Source organism: Drosophila tropicalis, unplaced genomic scaffold (genome assembly GCF_018151085.1).
Source record: "Drosophila tropicalis isolate 14030-0801.00 unplaced genomic scaffold, ASM1815108v1 contig_593, whole genome shotgun sequence".
NCBI classification, from domain to species: Eukaryota; Metazoa; Arthropoda; class Insecta; order Diptera; family Drosophilidae; genus Drosophila; species Drosophila tropicalis.
Window position 1 is genome coordinate 17,510,044 of NW_027173070.1, and position 13,411 is coordinate 17,523,454.

Consider the following 13,411-nt stretch of genomic DNA (forward strand, 5'->3'; position numbering starts at 1 on the left):
TCGTCGTCGTTGTCGCACCTGGTTTTCAGTAGTGGGCAATCCGGCCAACGAATAACAACAAAACGCGACGCATTTCAAAATAGAAAATAAAATTAACTAATACTCGATACAAACTAGTAATATAAACGGTTAATTAAAACGCTAAAATACATACATACATAGTTGCCTATTGGTTGTTAGAACTCTAGCAACACGGAAAAAGTTGGCTGGGAGATGCTCTCTCGTAGTGGATGTGAATGAGGCTGGCAGCATCACGGTTTGTGTGGCAGGCTGCAACATCAACAACTTGCAGTTACTGTTCGGACGCGCTGCTTGCCACAACGTTTCGCGGAGTTCCTCCAATCCAATTAATTTCCAAAGACTGTGTGTTGGAGTGTGTGTTTGTGTCTTTTCGGATGGTTGTGCTGGTTGTGTGTGGGAAAATTGTGTGGCACAAATTATCCGGCTTTTTGGTTTCGTTGTAATCATTAAACGTTTTTCGATTGTTTGTGTGTGTGTGTGTTTTTTTTTGTAATTGGTCGGCTAGATGCTTTTGAGCCGTAAAAAGTGAAACAGGTGCGTGAACAAATAAAAGAAAATCCAATCAAAAAACATAAATTATATATAAAAAAAAAAAAAAAGCTACAAGCAATCATTAAAAGTGCATTAGAAACTCATCTCGGGAGTTCTAAAAAAGGCCTTCTCTTTCTCCTTCATTCAAACAGACAGCCAGACAGACAGACAAACAGACTGTCAGACAAACACAGTAGCTTTGCACCTGCAATGACTAGTGAGAAATCGTTCTCGGATTTGGATTTCGTAACGTACTCTCTCGTGAGACTAAGCCATCATCTAAGTCATTAAAAATTTTTTTTTATTTTTTCGCACTAAAATCAACCCACGACACGGCCAGTTCTGGCTTAACTGAAGTATTTTTTTTTATATCAAGTGTAAGAGTGTGTTTTTTTGGTTTTCAACTCATCCAAATAAAACTGAAATCTAAATGGCATTTGGCCAAAGTTTCAAGCCACCAACGCAAAAATTCTTAGTTGATTTAAGCTTGACTTATGAGTGGGTTGTCTTTTTCAAGAATTTTTTTTAAAATACAGAGAGAGAAAACAAAAACAAGATCAGAAACATATCAAACTGATATATGCATATGGGTTTGATATGGTAAACAGCAAGGCCATAAATGTTGAAATGAAATTTTACCATATGAAGTTAAGTTTCAGATCTCAAAAGTTCTAAGAGTTCTATAGGTTCTTTAACAAGAAGAGTAGAGGAAATATTTTTCAATTAAATGCATTCCATTGGAAAGTAATTAAAGCGAAATTCAATCGATTTTGAAGTCTTAACAAATTTCAAATCAATTTGAAATTGTATAAAATGGCCAAAATAGAGGTTTTCCTTTTCTAAAATAATTAATTCAATTTAAAAAAAAAATTTATAAATACTTTTGAATGTCACAGAAATTTATAGAAAGTGCTTTTTCGATATTTGGAAATATTTTAAAATATTACATTTAGATTCAAATAAATAAATAAAATAAACTTTCATAATTTTTTAGTTTTAAAGCATTCTTTAAAATCAATAACGATTTAAAAAAATTTTTTTTTAACAAAAATAAATCTTTGGAAGTATTTAAAATTTCTTCTTATTTTAAAAAATGTTTAGAAATAGAAAACGATTAAAAAACCATTTAGAATGAGATCGAAAATGTTTTAGAAACGTCAAAAAAATATAAAATTCTTTAGTTTATATTATTAGTTTATTTATTAGAAGAGTATTTAAGCAATGTTAGAGGGAAACACTATTCGATTAACACATGGACAAGTTAAAAATAATAAATTATTTCATTTTTTTTCTGTGTGTTTGGAGGGTAAGGGGAAACTTATAAGACTTTCTTATTTTAGTTGATTTGCATTTCGTTTTGGTTAGAGTCATGCGGCTGCAATGAAAAGGTGGAATGCTAAAACGTGTCTACAATTTATCTAATAGATACTTGAACTGCTCATCAAGTTGACATAAAACAAATGTTATGCCATAAAGCTTAAGCCGACTTGCCTGTTCAGCATAAATGAAGCATAGACCCATGACTAAAAACCACAACAACAACAATTACTGTGAACAACAGCAGGGAAAATGCAGTCAAGGTGCGCTTAATTAACATGCAACTGGCAACGTTTGCCAACAACAAAAGAAAAAACAACAACAACCAAAACAGACATATGTACAAGCTAACAACAACAACTGTTCGAAAAAAAACAAAAAGTGCAATTGAAGTTCTTCAAAAAAGTTTCGCCGTTAGGTGCACAACGTCCAGCAAACGTCTACTAAGTTTGTCTCTATCTCTCCCTGAACAGCTAATGATGCGGAGGCCACAGTGGAGGCTGCTAATTGAACGAGGCAATGAGGAGCAATAACTAACTAACCACTGTCAGCACATCAACAACAACAACAACAATAACAGCAGCAGCAACAACGTCTGCAATAACTAACAACAGTTTTCCCAAAAACAAAAACAAAAAAACTTCAACAAAATGTAAGTAAATTGTGCAAAATATATAAGATTCTTTTGTAGTTATTCCTTAAGTCTTAAAAATGACTTCCTTATAAAGAATAACGACTACTAGATACCTAGTAATATTGCTCAAAGTATTTCTGATAAAAAGTGTTTTCAGAATTAAAAGTTCTGATATTGCTAAAAATATTAATATATTACATTGAAATGCAATGCAATCAGAAGAATCAATCATAGAAAGGAACCCGTCTTCTGATTTGAATGTTCAGATAATTGAAGTGCCTAAAATAGATATAGTGCTAGATAATCAACTTCACATGGACCTTTATGAAATAAAAGGAAATTCTATTTTTTCCATGTTCTTGTAGTAAATGGATTATAAGACGGAAGAAACAGTCAAAATTCTTCGATTGGAATAAGTGTGGGATCTGGGCGTAGACCTTGTGGGTGAAATGGGTTGTTTTTGCTGGCAAATCCGACTTGAAGATCAACATTTTAGCTTTAGTCAAAGAAAATTCGTAAAATACTCTTGAGTCGGTTGAAATATATGACTTACTGTCTAATTCCCTTAACAGTAGTCAAATTATCAAATTTGTAGAGAAAACTATCGAAGAATCAATACCTGAAACGCACTGAACTAGAAAATATATTCGGGGAGGGTCCGATGAGAAAATTTTGAATATTTTTAATGAACCGAATAAGCTTACTTTCCCAGGAAAAACTAGGCATTTCTTCATTGGCGGCTTACTGCAAATATGTATATGTAAAAATTGATTACTATTAAGAGACGAGAAAGATGATCTACGAAGTAGAAGGTTTTAGTTGGAACTATGTATATTCAAAATGTCCTGATTTTAACACAAATCGAAGAGGGTACCTTTTAAGAAAGGATGAAGAAAGTTGAAACTCTATTTTACTTTCCTTGATTTGAAAGAATATCTAAACGAGTCCTTATAAAGAGTAAATAAATATATACATAGATGTTTATTAAACGAATTGCGTTCTTTAAGGTAAAGGCATATTAACTGTCAAACAATTTAAAAATTGATGAATCGATCGATGAATTCTATTCAAAGGTAACTTTGGAAAGTAAAGAGCTGTGGGACTATAGGGTATAAAAAATCTTTGTATAGTTATTGCATTGACGTTCTTTTGAAAAAGGCTACTGATACTGTGTCTTGTCATCGACTTTCTAAGCAAGTTGCCAATTTGGTGGTGCTGCTTCTTGGTGGTTGTGGTTATAGTTGAGGTTGCACATTTGGCAACTGGCAGCATCGAGATGTTGTCGCCAATTGTTGTTTTTTTTTTTCTGTTTTATTTTAGCCGGGAAGACAAGACAACCAAACAGACCAAGACTGGGTCGCGTGTTTGACACAAATGCCTCGCATAGTTTTGAAGGCGGTTTGGCCCCACTTCGACTTATGGTCAAAACCAGCTAAGTAGATCTCCAACTTCTGCTGCTGCTCTCTGTATCTTTTGTATCATGGCTGTCTGTGCCAGGGGCTTCCTGTGTTTCCAAGTTGATTGCATTTTAATAAGCTTGGCGAGTTGTAGGTTTTATTTTTTCCTTGCTTTTGGTTTGTTTGTTCAAGTAGCTGCCGCCAAAGCAGCAAAAGCACGCAAGCTATGCGAAAGGGAGATGGGGCTGACTCGCGTGCCAATCTGACAAAAGCATACAATGGGTCACAATGGGTTAAGTTTGATCATGAAACTCGTTGACAAGCGATAGGCGAAGTCCGCCCCAACGGCCCATCAGATATCTCGGGCCGTACGCGAGACTGAATCTCGGGGGAAATATTTACAAAAGGCAAATATCTATATTTCAGATAATGTTTAACCTTTTTCGGTCACATGAATAATAAGACTGAAAAAAAGTGTTTCAAAATGTTTTCAGAGAGGCAGTAAAATCTAGGGAGTATTTTTTCTAAAATGAGTTGTCGATTGGTTGACGTTTTTGAGATTTCAAAAGAAAGATCAATTACTTTTAAGCATATCATAAGTAAGTTTCAACATTTGGCTTTAAGAAGCATTAATGATCGATCAAATTATTGTCTCAAATTGACCAACTGTTGGATAGATATACATACATATATATCCATTGTTCATGAAAATAATTGCCATTGTTTTGTGATTTCAACCATTGTCTTGTGTGTCGGTCTCTTTGATCGAAAGATCTTTTAAACATTTTTTTTGGTTTTTTTTTTTTCTTTTTGGGTTTGGCTTGGACACCGTTTAAAGCATTTGGCAATTTGTCTCTCAATACTTATGCCGTACGAGTCCGAATACCCACATAGTTCACATAATTGTGGAACTCACGCTGCTTAAGTTTGCCTAAGAGGTTTAAAAAATCGATTGAGAAACTGCAATAGCAACAGCAAAAGCATGCCACCTAGCTTGACTTTCAGCTTTTTTAAGTGTTATCTATCAAACATCAGAAAAGCATTCATAAGACATTTAGCCACGCCTTGTTTATAAGTAAATTAACAACAACGGCAATAACAAACTGGTAGTATTGACCCTCGGACCACATGAACTTGGCTAATAAAATAAAACCACAGAAAAAAATACTAATAAACAAGACAAGCCAATAAATGTCCGACGAGTGCAAAAAGGCCATCATAATAAACAGACAGAGACACAAAATACCAAAAAAACATCAACAACAACAACATGAACGGTAACAACAACAACAACAACTACTGCAACACAATATCAAAAAACTTAATGCTTACAAATTTGTTAGCTGCAACTAAAACTTGAGCAGTCAACAATTTCATTTTTTGTTGTTTCTCGCTTTTGCTGTTTGCTTTGTTTTAGTGACTCTCATTAGCCAAGTTATGAACACCAGTAGCTCAACAACAACAACAACAACAACATTTGAGTGGATTTGGCTAAAAGGCTTTAATGAATGCATCTACACTGAGTGCTAGAAGTCACTTGACTTATGACGATTTGCTGATAGTATTGACATTTCAGTTATAACGCAAACTTAATTGAATCTCTTAACGATTAAAGGTTATATGTCGCTAGAGAAACTTTTGCAGAAACTTTCAAATATAATGGTAACTGTTGAATATAATGGTAACTGTTGAGTCTTAATCATTGTATCAGTTATTGCCAAATTAAGAAATTTAACGTTAATTATATGAGACGAACTCATGACAAACTCTTACCAATGCGAATTGCAGACGCTGTTGCGTTTTATTTTGGCCATTAATGCTTTGCACTACTAATAACTTGAGTTAAGGATGAATTTGATCTAATTTGCCCAAAACGTAAAGTGAAATAGAGTTGGAATTTATTATAGATCGACTGTCACTCATTATTGCCGCCTTTTTGGTTCGACCCTTAATCTTCTTTTTGTGATGGAACAGATTTTGAAATCAACTACTTTGCAAGCAAGTTTCAAAATTTATTTAAAATATAGGTACCGTTTGGTTTAAATTCAATTTTCAGTTGAAAAACTTTTTGCACTCAAAGTAAATGTAATTTAATGCGTTTTTTTCCTAATGGCTAAGAGCGCTTAAATTGCGTGTTAATATGCTTCATCAAAAAAAAAAAAAAAAAATCAAGTTTTAAGCGTCTGAGAATACACGTTTTTCTAATCTATTTAATGAAATCGAAGTATTTGAGAAACTCTTGTGCGTTATGCGGTTTCCTAATATATCCCTGACAGAAACAAAGAAACAACAATAGTTTGGGCTACAAAGTTGCATGGAGAGTCGTGTCAAAAAAATTGGCTTTGTATTCGATTTGGTTTTTTGTTTTGCTTATTGTTTGAGCGATTTGTTTGAATTTCGCCGACTGGCGACGATTGGCCTGAGACTAGGGAAGATGCCAGCTTTAGGTTTACTTTTTTTGTTGCTGGTTTTCGTTTTTCGTTTTATACTTTTGCTGTGTGTGGCTTGGCATTTTATCCAGTCACGCTGCAAGTTATTTTGCGCCGTCGTGCCCCAAGTTCTGGCTTGCCTCTCTGTGATTATGCCAGCCGGTTTCAGCAGTCATCAGAAATGAAGACGAGAGATGGGGGGAAAAAGTTTAATAAAAAAAGAACAGCTTGAATCTGCACTTTTTTGTCCGTTTCGGTAACTCGATCTTCACTTTTTTCGTTTTATTTTGATTTATGCAGTTGGCAAAGTTAAGGGTATTGTTAAGGGTATTGTATTCTGATATTCCTTTTTGCACTTATTTTCATTTTTTTTACAAAATTTTTGGGAATTTGGGCAAAGTTAAACTACAATTTATTCATGTTTCTTATAAATAAATATATGAAGGGGTTGAGTTGTTATAGTTTATTGTTAAACTTTATTCTTAAAAATGTATTAGAAGTTATAAGAAGACATCACTAGTATACAGAACTGAAAGCTGCAGTTTTTATAACCAATCTAAATTACTCAAAAAAATTAAGCTAATACAAATAGCCGACTCCTTGCTTCCATACAAGTTGTATTCGCCTCTTTAATGTTAATTGCTTAAAATTGGTTTATAAATATAATTAACTTTTATTATTTATGCCTATAATTCGTTGGAAAATGTTCTCCTTCTCTATAAAACAATCATCAAGAAGTAATTAAACTATTCAGTAATAGGCAAGCCAACAGTTCGTATACGTAATATGTGAAACATGACGATTAGTGCTTAGTTTTTTAAAAAAGCTGTTGTTTTCATAATGGTTTGGAGGAACCTCTTGAGTCTAATAGTTTAGAAAAACCTAAGAGTAGTCAGAGGAAAAAAAGATTCAAGACATTAAAAATGAAAGTCTTGATCAAAGGCTCAGACTTAAAGATTGAAATTGACTTTTTTGAATAATGGTCCTAGCAAAAAAAAGGGGAATAAACGTCATCAGTCACTTTATCTAACTTGGTAGCTATAAACTATTTTAGCTCCTTTTAGATACCATCTTAAATTCAAGCCTTTGACAATATAAAAGTTACCCACTAAGCTTCATACATCTAAGAGAGTTAAACTTAAGCTTTAACAGCTGTCACTGTCAATCGAAATCATGTTCTACTTAATCGCTTTTGTGTTAGCATGTCTGGACTGTCAATACATTTGGATTACATTATAATATGAACCTGCCCTACTTAACTATTTAACAACACAATGGTTGTTGATTTATTAAGCTGCAAGGTTAATCTTACAGTCTTGAGTTCTTTGGGTTATTCAGATTATTTTCAATATCCGCTACTGTTGAACTCCAAGCTGATGCTTGGAGATTATAATAACTAATCCGGCAACTACATAAAGTTCTCCTCTATTCAATCTACTACCAAATTCAAATTTTGAAGAAACCTTTTAAAGCTGAGTGACTGGGTAACATTAGTAAAGCTCATTCTCAGTATTGCTAAGCTGTTAACATTTAGATTATCAAAACAAAGTTTAGTTGTAATCAAAGAAAGTTGTTTCGAACATGTGGTCTTTAATGTTCCTTCTTTAGCCCATAAAGATCGTTCTAACACATAATTGATTAGAATAAATTGATTTTTATGCGTCTCAGGTTACCAACTCTCTTGCTCTCTGATTTAAATTAAAGGGCATTTTACATTCGGCTTTGTTCTCACTCATACATATATCAATATGCATTTTGTTTTTAACCTGCGTGGCTGGTTAACCTGTTGAATTTTGAAATATGGTGAGAAAGTTGTTAAATTGGTTTGCCATTTGAATTTATTATTATTTTTTTGGCAGAATATTTCAATGTACATATGTACATACTTGCCAATTGGCAGTAGTAATTCAAGTCAAGTTTCATATTTTTTTCTCTCTCTCAGAGCTGTTTTTGTTTGTTTTGGCGATGAATGAAATCAGCACTTGGCAGCCTTGTGTGAATAACTTCCGTTTGTGACTTTGAGCCGAGCTCGGACAATTGTCTGAGTTGCCACTTGATGTCGATTGTTGCGCTGTCAGTATGTCTCTGTCTCTTTTCGTCTTAATGTGTCATTATAACTGACAAATGTCGGCGAAGCTGAAGTAATTTTAATGGCATAATCATGCTGCCCTTTGGGCGATTGTAATGAGTATTCGCCAGGTGTGAATCTTAATGTTGAACATGAAGTTAAATACTTGGAAACCATTTGCTCGCTAGGGGTTTCTGCGGTCAAGTGGCTAATGAATGAACAAATTCAGCAAAAAAAGAAGAACGAGAAACAAATTAAGTATAAAATTTGAACTTAATTTATTTGATAGCTCTATAGATTTCAATTTCCAGTTAAACCGCTTCGAACTGTCAACGGCAAAACACATTATTTACACTCCAAATGTTTTTGTTTAAACATTTTTTCTCTGCCTGTTTATATAGTTAGTTGTTTTTTTTTGTTTCGCCCGTTGCTATTTTTTTTTTTGGGCTATCGTATTTCGTTTTCACATTATGCTTAAATCTCGTTTGCATATGACACAAATACGCAAAGAAAAACACAAAACACACAAAATAAAAAAAAAATACTTCTTACGATGCCGTTGAACATTAAAAAACTAAGTCTGAGAACAGAAAAGCAAGTTCGTTTTGGTTGAGATATTTATACCCTGTAAAATTCTTTTGATTGGCTAGGAATTTCCATCGAGGCTAGTTTTTTGATCAAATTTTGGTAGTAGAATGATTTTTTCTACAAAATTGAATTGGTTTTAAGTTGAGATTGGATAAGTTGATTTCTTGTTTTATTTTGCGTAATCCTGCCTATCGTTTGACTATCGAAACGGTGTCATCGCTAACGAAAACAATTAGCGTATGGAAAAAATGGAAATATAAGAACCCAGAAAGATTTTTCACTTATAAATAATAATATGAAAAGATTAGGAGAAATTTTATCCTCTTCATTCGGGCCAATCGATACACTCCCCTTCTGAAGAGTATCAGATTATTGTCACATATATGACGCCGTTTTCGGTTTTCAAAATATTTGCATAATCTTTTGGTCATTATTTTTTTTTCGGTGCTTTTTGTGTGTTTTTTTTTAGAAGCATTCCTCCCCCAACTCACTTCCCTTCAGAGCTCATTGCACCTGCTTTAACTGCGCAACACAGGAAATTCGTTAACTAAGCAAAACGAATTTTTGTTTTATTTTTATGATTTTTGTTTTCTTAATACTCACGAAGTGCCCATAAAAAAGAGGTAAACAAAATAGTGTGCCTTATGTGGAAATAGTCTTAAGTGAATTGAAAATTTGCAATTCACTTTCACCGGCTCACATTTTGAAAAATTCAAATTGAAATTCAATTATGAAACTCAATACGCCTCAGTCAATGCAAACCAATTGAATTGCTGGCGGGGCAAATGCAAAAATAATAATAAATAAAGGTAGTGGAAAAAGCGTTAATATTTATTAATTGGCGGCGGAAAACAAAGAAAAACACAGCTAAAGGCTTAATGCAAAAATGAAAGAAAAAACCAGGAAGCAAAGAGAGCAAAGAGATGAAGTTTAAGTGTCTATTTGATAGGCTTAAAAATTAAGTGGGATTGGCAAAACCATTTGAATTGCTATAAAATTATGATTTCAGCTAAGAAAAAAATGCATAACTTTTGCTGTCGGAATAATTTATGTTCATTTTTTATGGGCGTTGCTTCCATAAAAAATCTTCACTAAGTGCACGTTGTTTCTAATTAAATTTCATAGATTTATTGCAGTTCCCCCTTTTGGCCAGTTTTTTTCTTCTTTCTAACTGAAAATACAATTCTAATCAGTTTCACCTCAGATGAAATAGTTCTAATTGAACAAGTTGCTTGTCTTGAGTAAGTTAGTGGAAAAATGTCATTATTTTGGTATTTGATCTTACGAAATTTCAAACATGAGTATTTCAAAATAATTTGCTATATTAACACTAAACTGGATGTGACTGAGAAAATTAAACTAATAATTAAATACAAGTTTACGTTTCGAGAAAATCATAAATTTCTCATTTCTAATTGATGAAGACTTTTGAAATTTATTTGGAACAATCTAAAATATGTAAAAATTTACAAGAATTAAGCTCAATTTTAAAATTTCTTTAAGGAAATTACTTATAAAGGATTGTGGAAATGGATTAATAATTGTTTCAATTAGTTAGAAATTTGCACATTTCTCTCATTTAGAGTGTAAACTTTAGACATTTCATTATTTATTTTTGTATCTGCTTTTTAGCCTGTAGATCCACAGAAGAGATACAAATAAATTGATTCGATTTTAGTAACATTTGGCGTTTTTTGTGTTATAAATAAAGTCTTAAATATTTTGTGTAAAAAAGTTTTTGCATATATCAGTTGAAATTTTGATTTTTTTAATTTAAGCATTGCGTCGGCTCGGGCTTATTTTCTGAAGAGGCATATTTCAAAGGGCACACAAAAAGGTGATCAAGTTCTCTGTATAGGTAAATCAAGAGCTAAACCTAGAGCTAACAGTAGACTCTGCTAGGAATTCCAATGGACATATCCTTATTTCTAAAACTTGTTAGGAATTACAACTAAATGAAGCGAAACAAGATTAGCTAAACTTTCAAAGACAGAGTCCATATTTTTGTAAGCAACTTTTTGGTTATTATAGAGGCTTGAACAATTATTAAGACCTATTGACTCCATATCGAAGCAATTGATTTCTAGAAATTTAAAATTTACCTTCCTAGCATAATTTTAATATGTAGTCTTATTGACTGAACTTTAAAATCATAATCGATAGATCTATTTCTATATATATGTTTTTATTTATTTAAATTCAATAATTGTTTCAATGAAATATTGTATTTGTGGCATGACAAATTTATAACAATGCATTAAGTATAACCAATTGTAATTCAGTTAATGAATCTCGTTTTCTAAGCTTGACGCATTTATGCAAATTACGTATACGCCCCGATGGCGGAATGACAAAATGGCAATACGAAAGCAAAAACAAAATTAATTAAAATTGTTAACCAAATGTGAGCTTAGCTCTCACAATCTGTCACTGACACTGACGGGTTTGTTGTCGTCGACGTCGTCAACGACTTCGTTTCGAGTAGATCTTCGATCTGACGATCGTTCATCGTTTTGCTCTCTGATGATAATTGGCATGCTGTGAGTCCGAGAAATATTTGCCTAGTGATGCCATATGTGAAAAATAAACTTGTGCGAGATGATTTACGGATCAAGATACATATCGATAACCTCTAACAACAATTGAAGGCTTCAATAGCATTCATTCTATATGGAAAACGTGGGTGGGTGGATCAGGTCAAGCTGCCGATGATTATGATGATGATCAGTATTGCTAGCCAGTCGCTTACCTCTTTGTTGTTGTTGTTGTTTTTTATTTTAGCAATCAACAAGTAAAACTATATTTATAGGCCTTCTCCTTCCCCTCTTCTCCTTCCCCCTGGCATTCCCATGACTCTATAATAATTTACAACGTTTGACGTTTCGCCGACGTCAGGCTTGAGAGCACGCGCTCTACGATCTCCTCTCCTTGGTCTTGGATCTTCGGTTATTTTTTTTCTGTTTGGGGCCTGTTCGATTCTGTTTTCGATTATGCGCCTCATGGCAATTTCAGGCGAAACAATCTCCTGCTTCCATCTCTTGGCCTTGATGTAATGCCTCTGGCGGCATTTTTATCGGCAAGAAACTACAGCAAAGAAAAATTTGTTAGCCTGTCATAAACTGCGGCAAATCGCATAAATTATGCCCACAACCGTTTATCGATATGCAAAAGGAGAAAAAAATATTGAAATGAAAAAAGTTTCTGTGTCTAACATAAGGAGCGAAAGTGTCGAAGCCAAAAGCTGAGAAGGTGGAAAGCAATTTTCTTTTAATTGATTTCCAACAGCCGTGTGAGTTTACAATTTCCACAATGCCAAGCGCCAAGAGATCTGACAGGTGCTGATTGAGAAGTGACCCAAAAAAGAGAAAAAGAACCAAAGAAAAAACAAAACTAAAATGCAGACATGCTTTTCACACTTTTCCACAGCTGGGTGAACATTTTCCAGCCAAAAAGAACTTCATCAAAGTGATGGATGTTTGTGTGTGGGGGGAAAGAAAGCAAACACAAATATCAAATGGCAATTGTGGAGTGAAGTTGTCCGCCAACGGCAACATTGTCAATGTGAAAAACAAGAAAAACTATAGACATATAAATAAACATATTGGTTGTTCTGACACACACACACACCAATGTACATCCGTTGCCTGTGTAGCGATAAGATAAGAAACTCAACTGAAACTCAGTCATAGTTACAATTTTCCACTTCAACTCATTACAATGTGTCCAACTGCATGTCATGCAAGTTTCAACTTGGCTTGACTTGGTTTTGAAATACGAAATTTGAGTTTGGGTTTTCGTATTTTTCAATACACTTCAAAAACTGTTTACCGACATCTAAACTCAATAGAGAAATGAAGTGTCGAAGAACTTTCAAGTGGGAGCAAGGCCAATCAATGAACTTCCAAAAGAGAAAGTATGGAGTATACATATAAATAACAATAAAAACAAATATTCATCGTTTTAGACTTGAAAATCATTATTAAATTGATTGAAAGTAACTTTAGATCGAAACATATTAATCAGAAAGGGAACTTTCTTAACTTGACAGGTATTTTCCTCAAAGTTCAAGCAGATATCTTTAGTTGGTACTTAATCAAAAGAAAATTCTGTTAATTGTCACCTTACTTCTTCTTAAAAGAAAATCATCTGGATAGCCATCTAGATCGACGCTTATCACTTTGGGTACTTTCATCAAAATCAGTTGAAAATAACTAAAAAAATTGTCTGATTTGTACCAATCCTTATTCTTTTGCTTCAATTTGTAGTAAATTTAATACCTAATCATTGAAGATGCAAACAGTAGTTAAGCACTCAGCATGAGTTAAGAAAATACAAATAAAAAACTTTGGATTTTCCCCATTAAAGTTCCTATCAAGGCGGGTGGTCGTCTAATTTAATGGTTACAATAAAATACAAAACGAGAGAC

The 13,411-nt window shown here is 33.4% G+C and overlaps 1 protein-coding gene across 1 annotated transcript in view; it reads left to right on the forward strand.

Moving 5' to 3' along the window:
* Positions 1 to 147: 147 nt before the first annotated feature.
* The window catches only part of Kank (kank), a 40,999-nt gene continuing 27,735 nt past the window's right edge, over positions 148 to 13,411 (forward strand). Inside the window, exons 1-2 of the mRNA XM_068289066.1 lie at positions 148 to 555; positions 2,343 to 2,521. Of these exons, the coding sequence (XP_068145167.1) occupies positions 2,520 to 2,521 (2 nt within the window). The 5' untranslated portion in view covers positions 148 to 555; positions 2,343 to 2,519. The remainder of the gene's footprint in view (positions 556 to 2,342; positions 2,522 to 13,411) is intronic.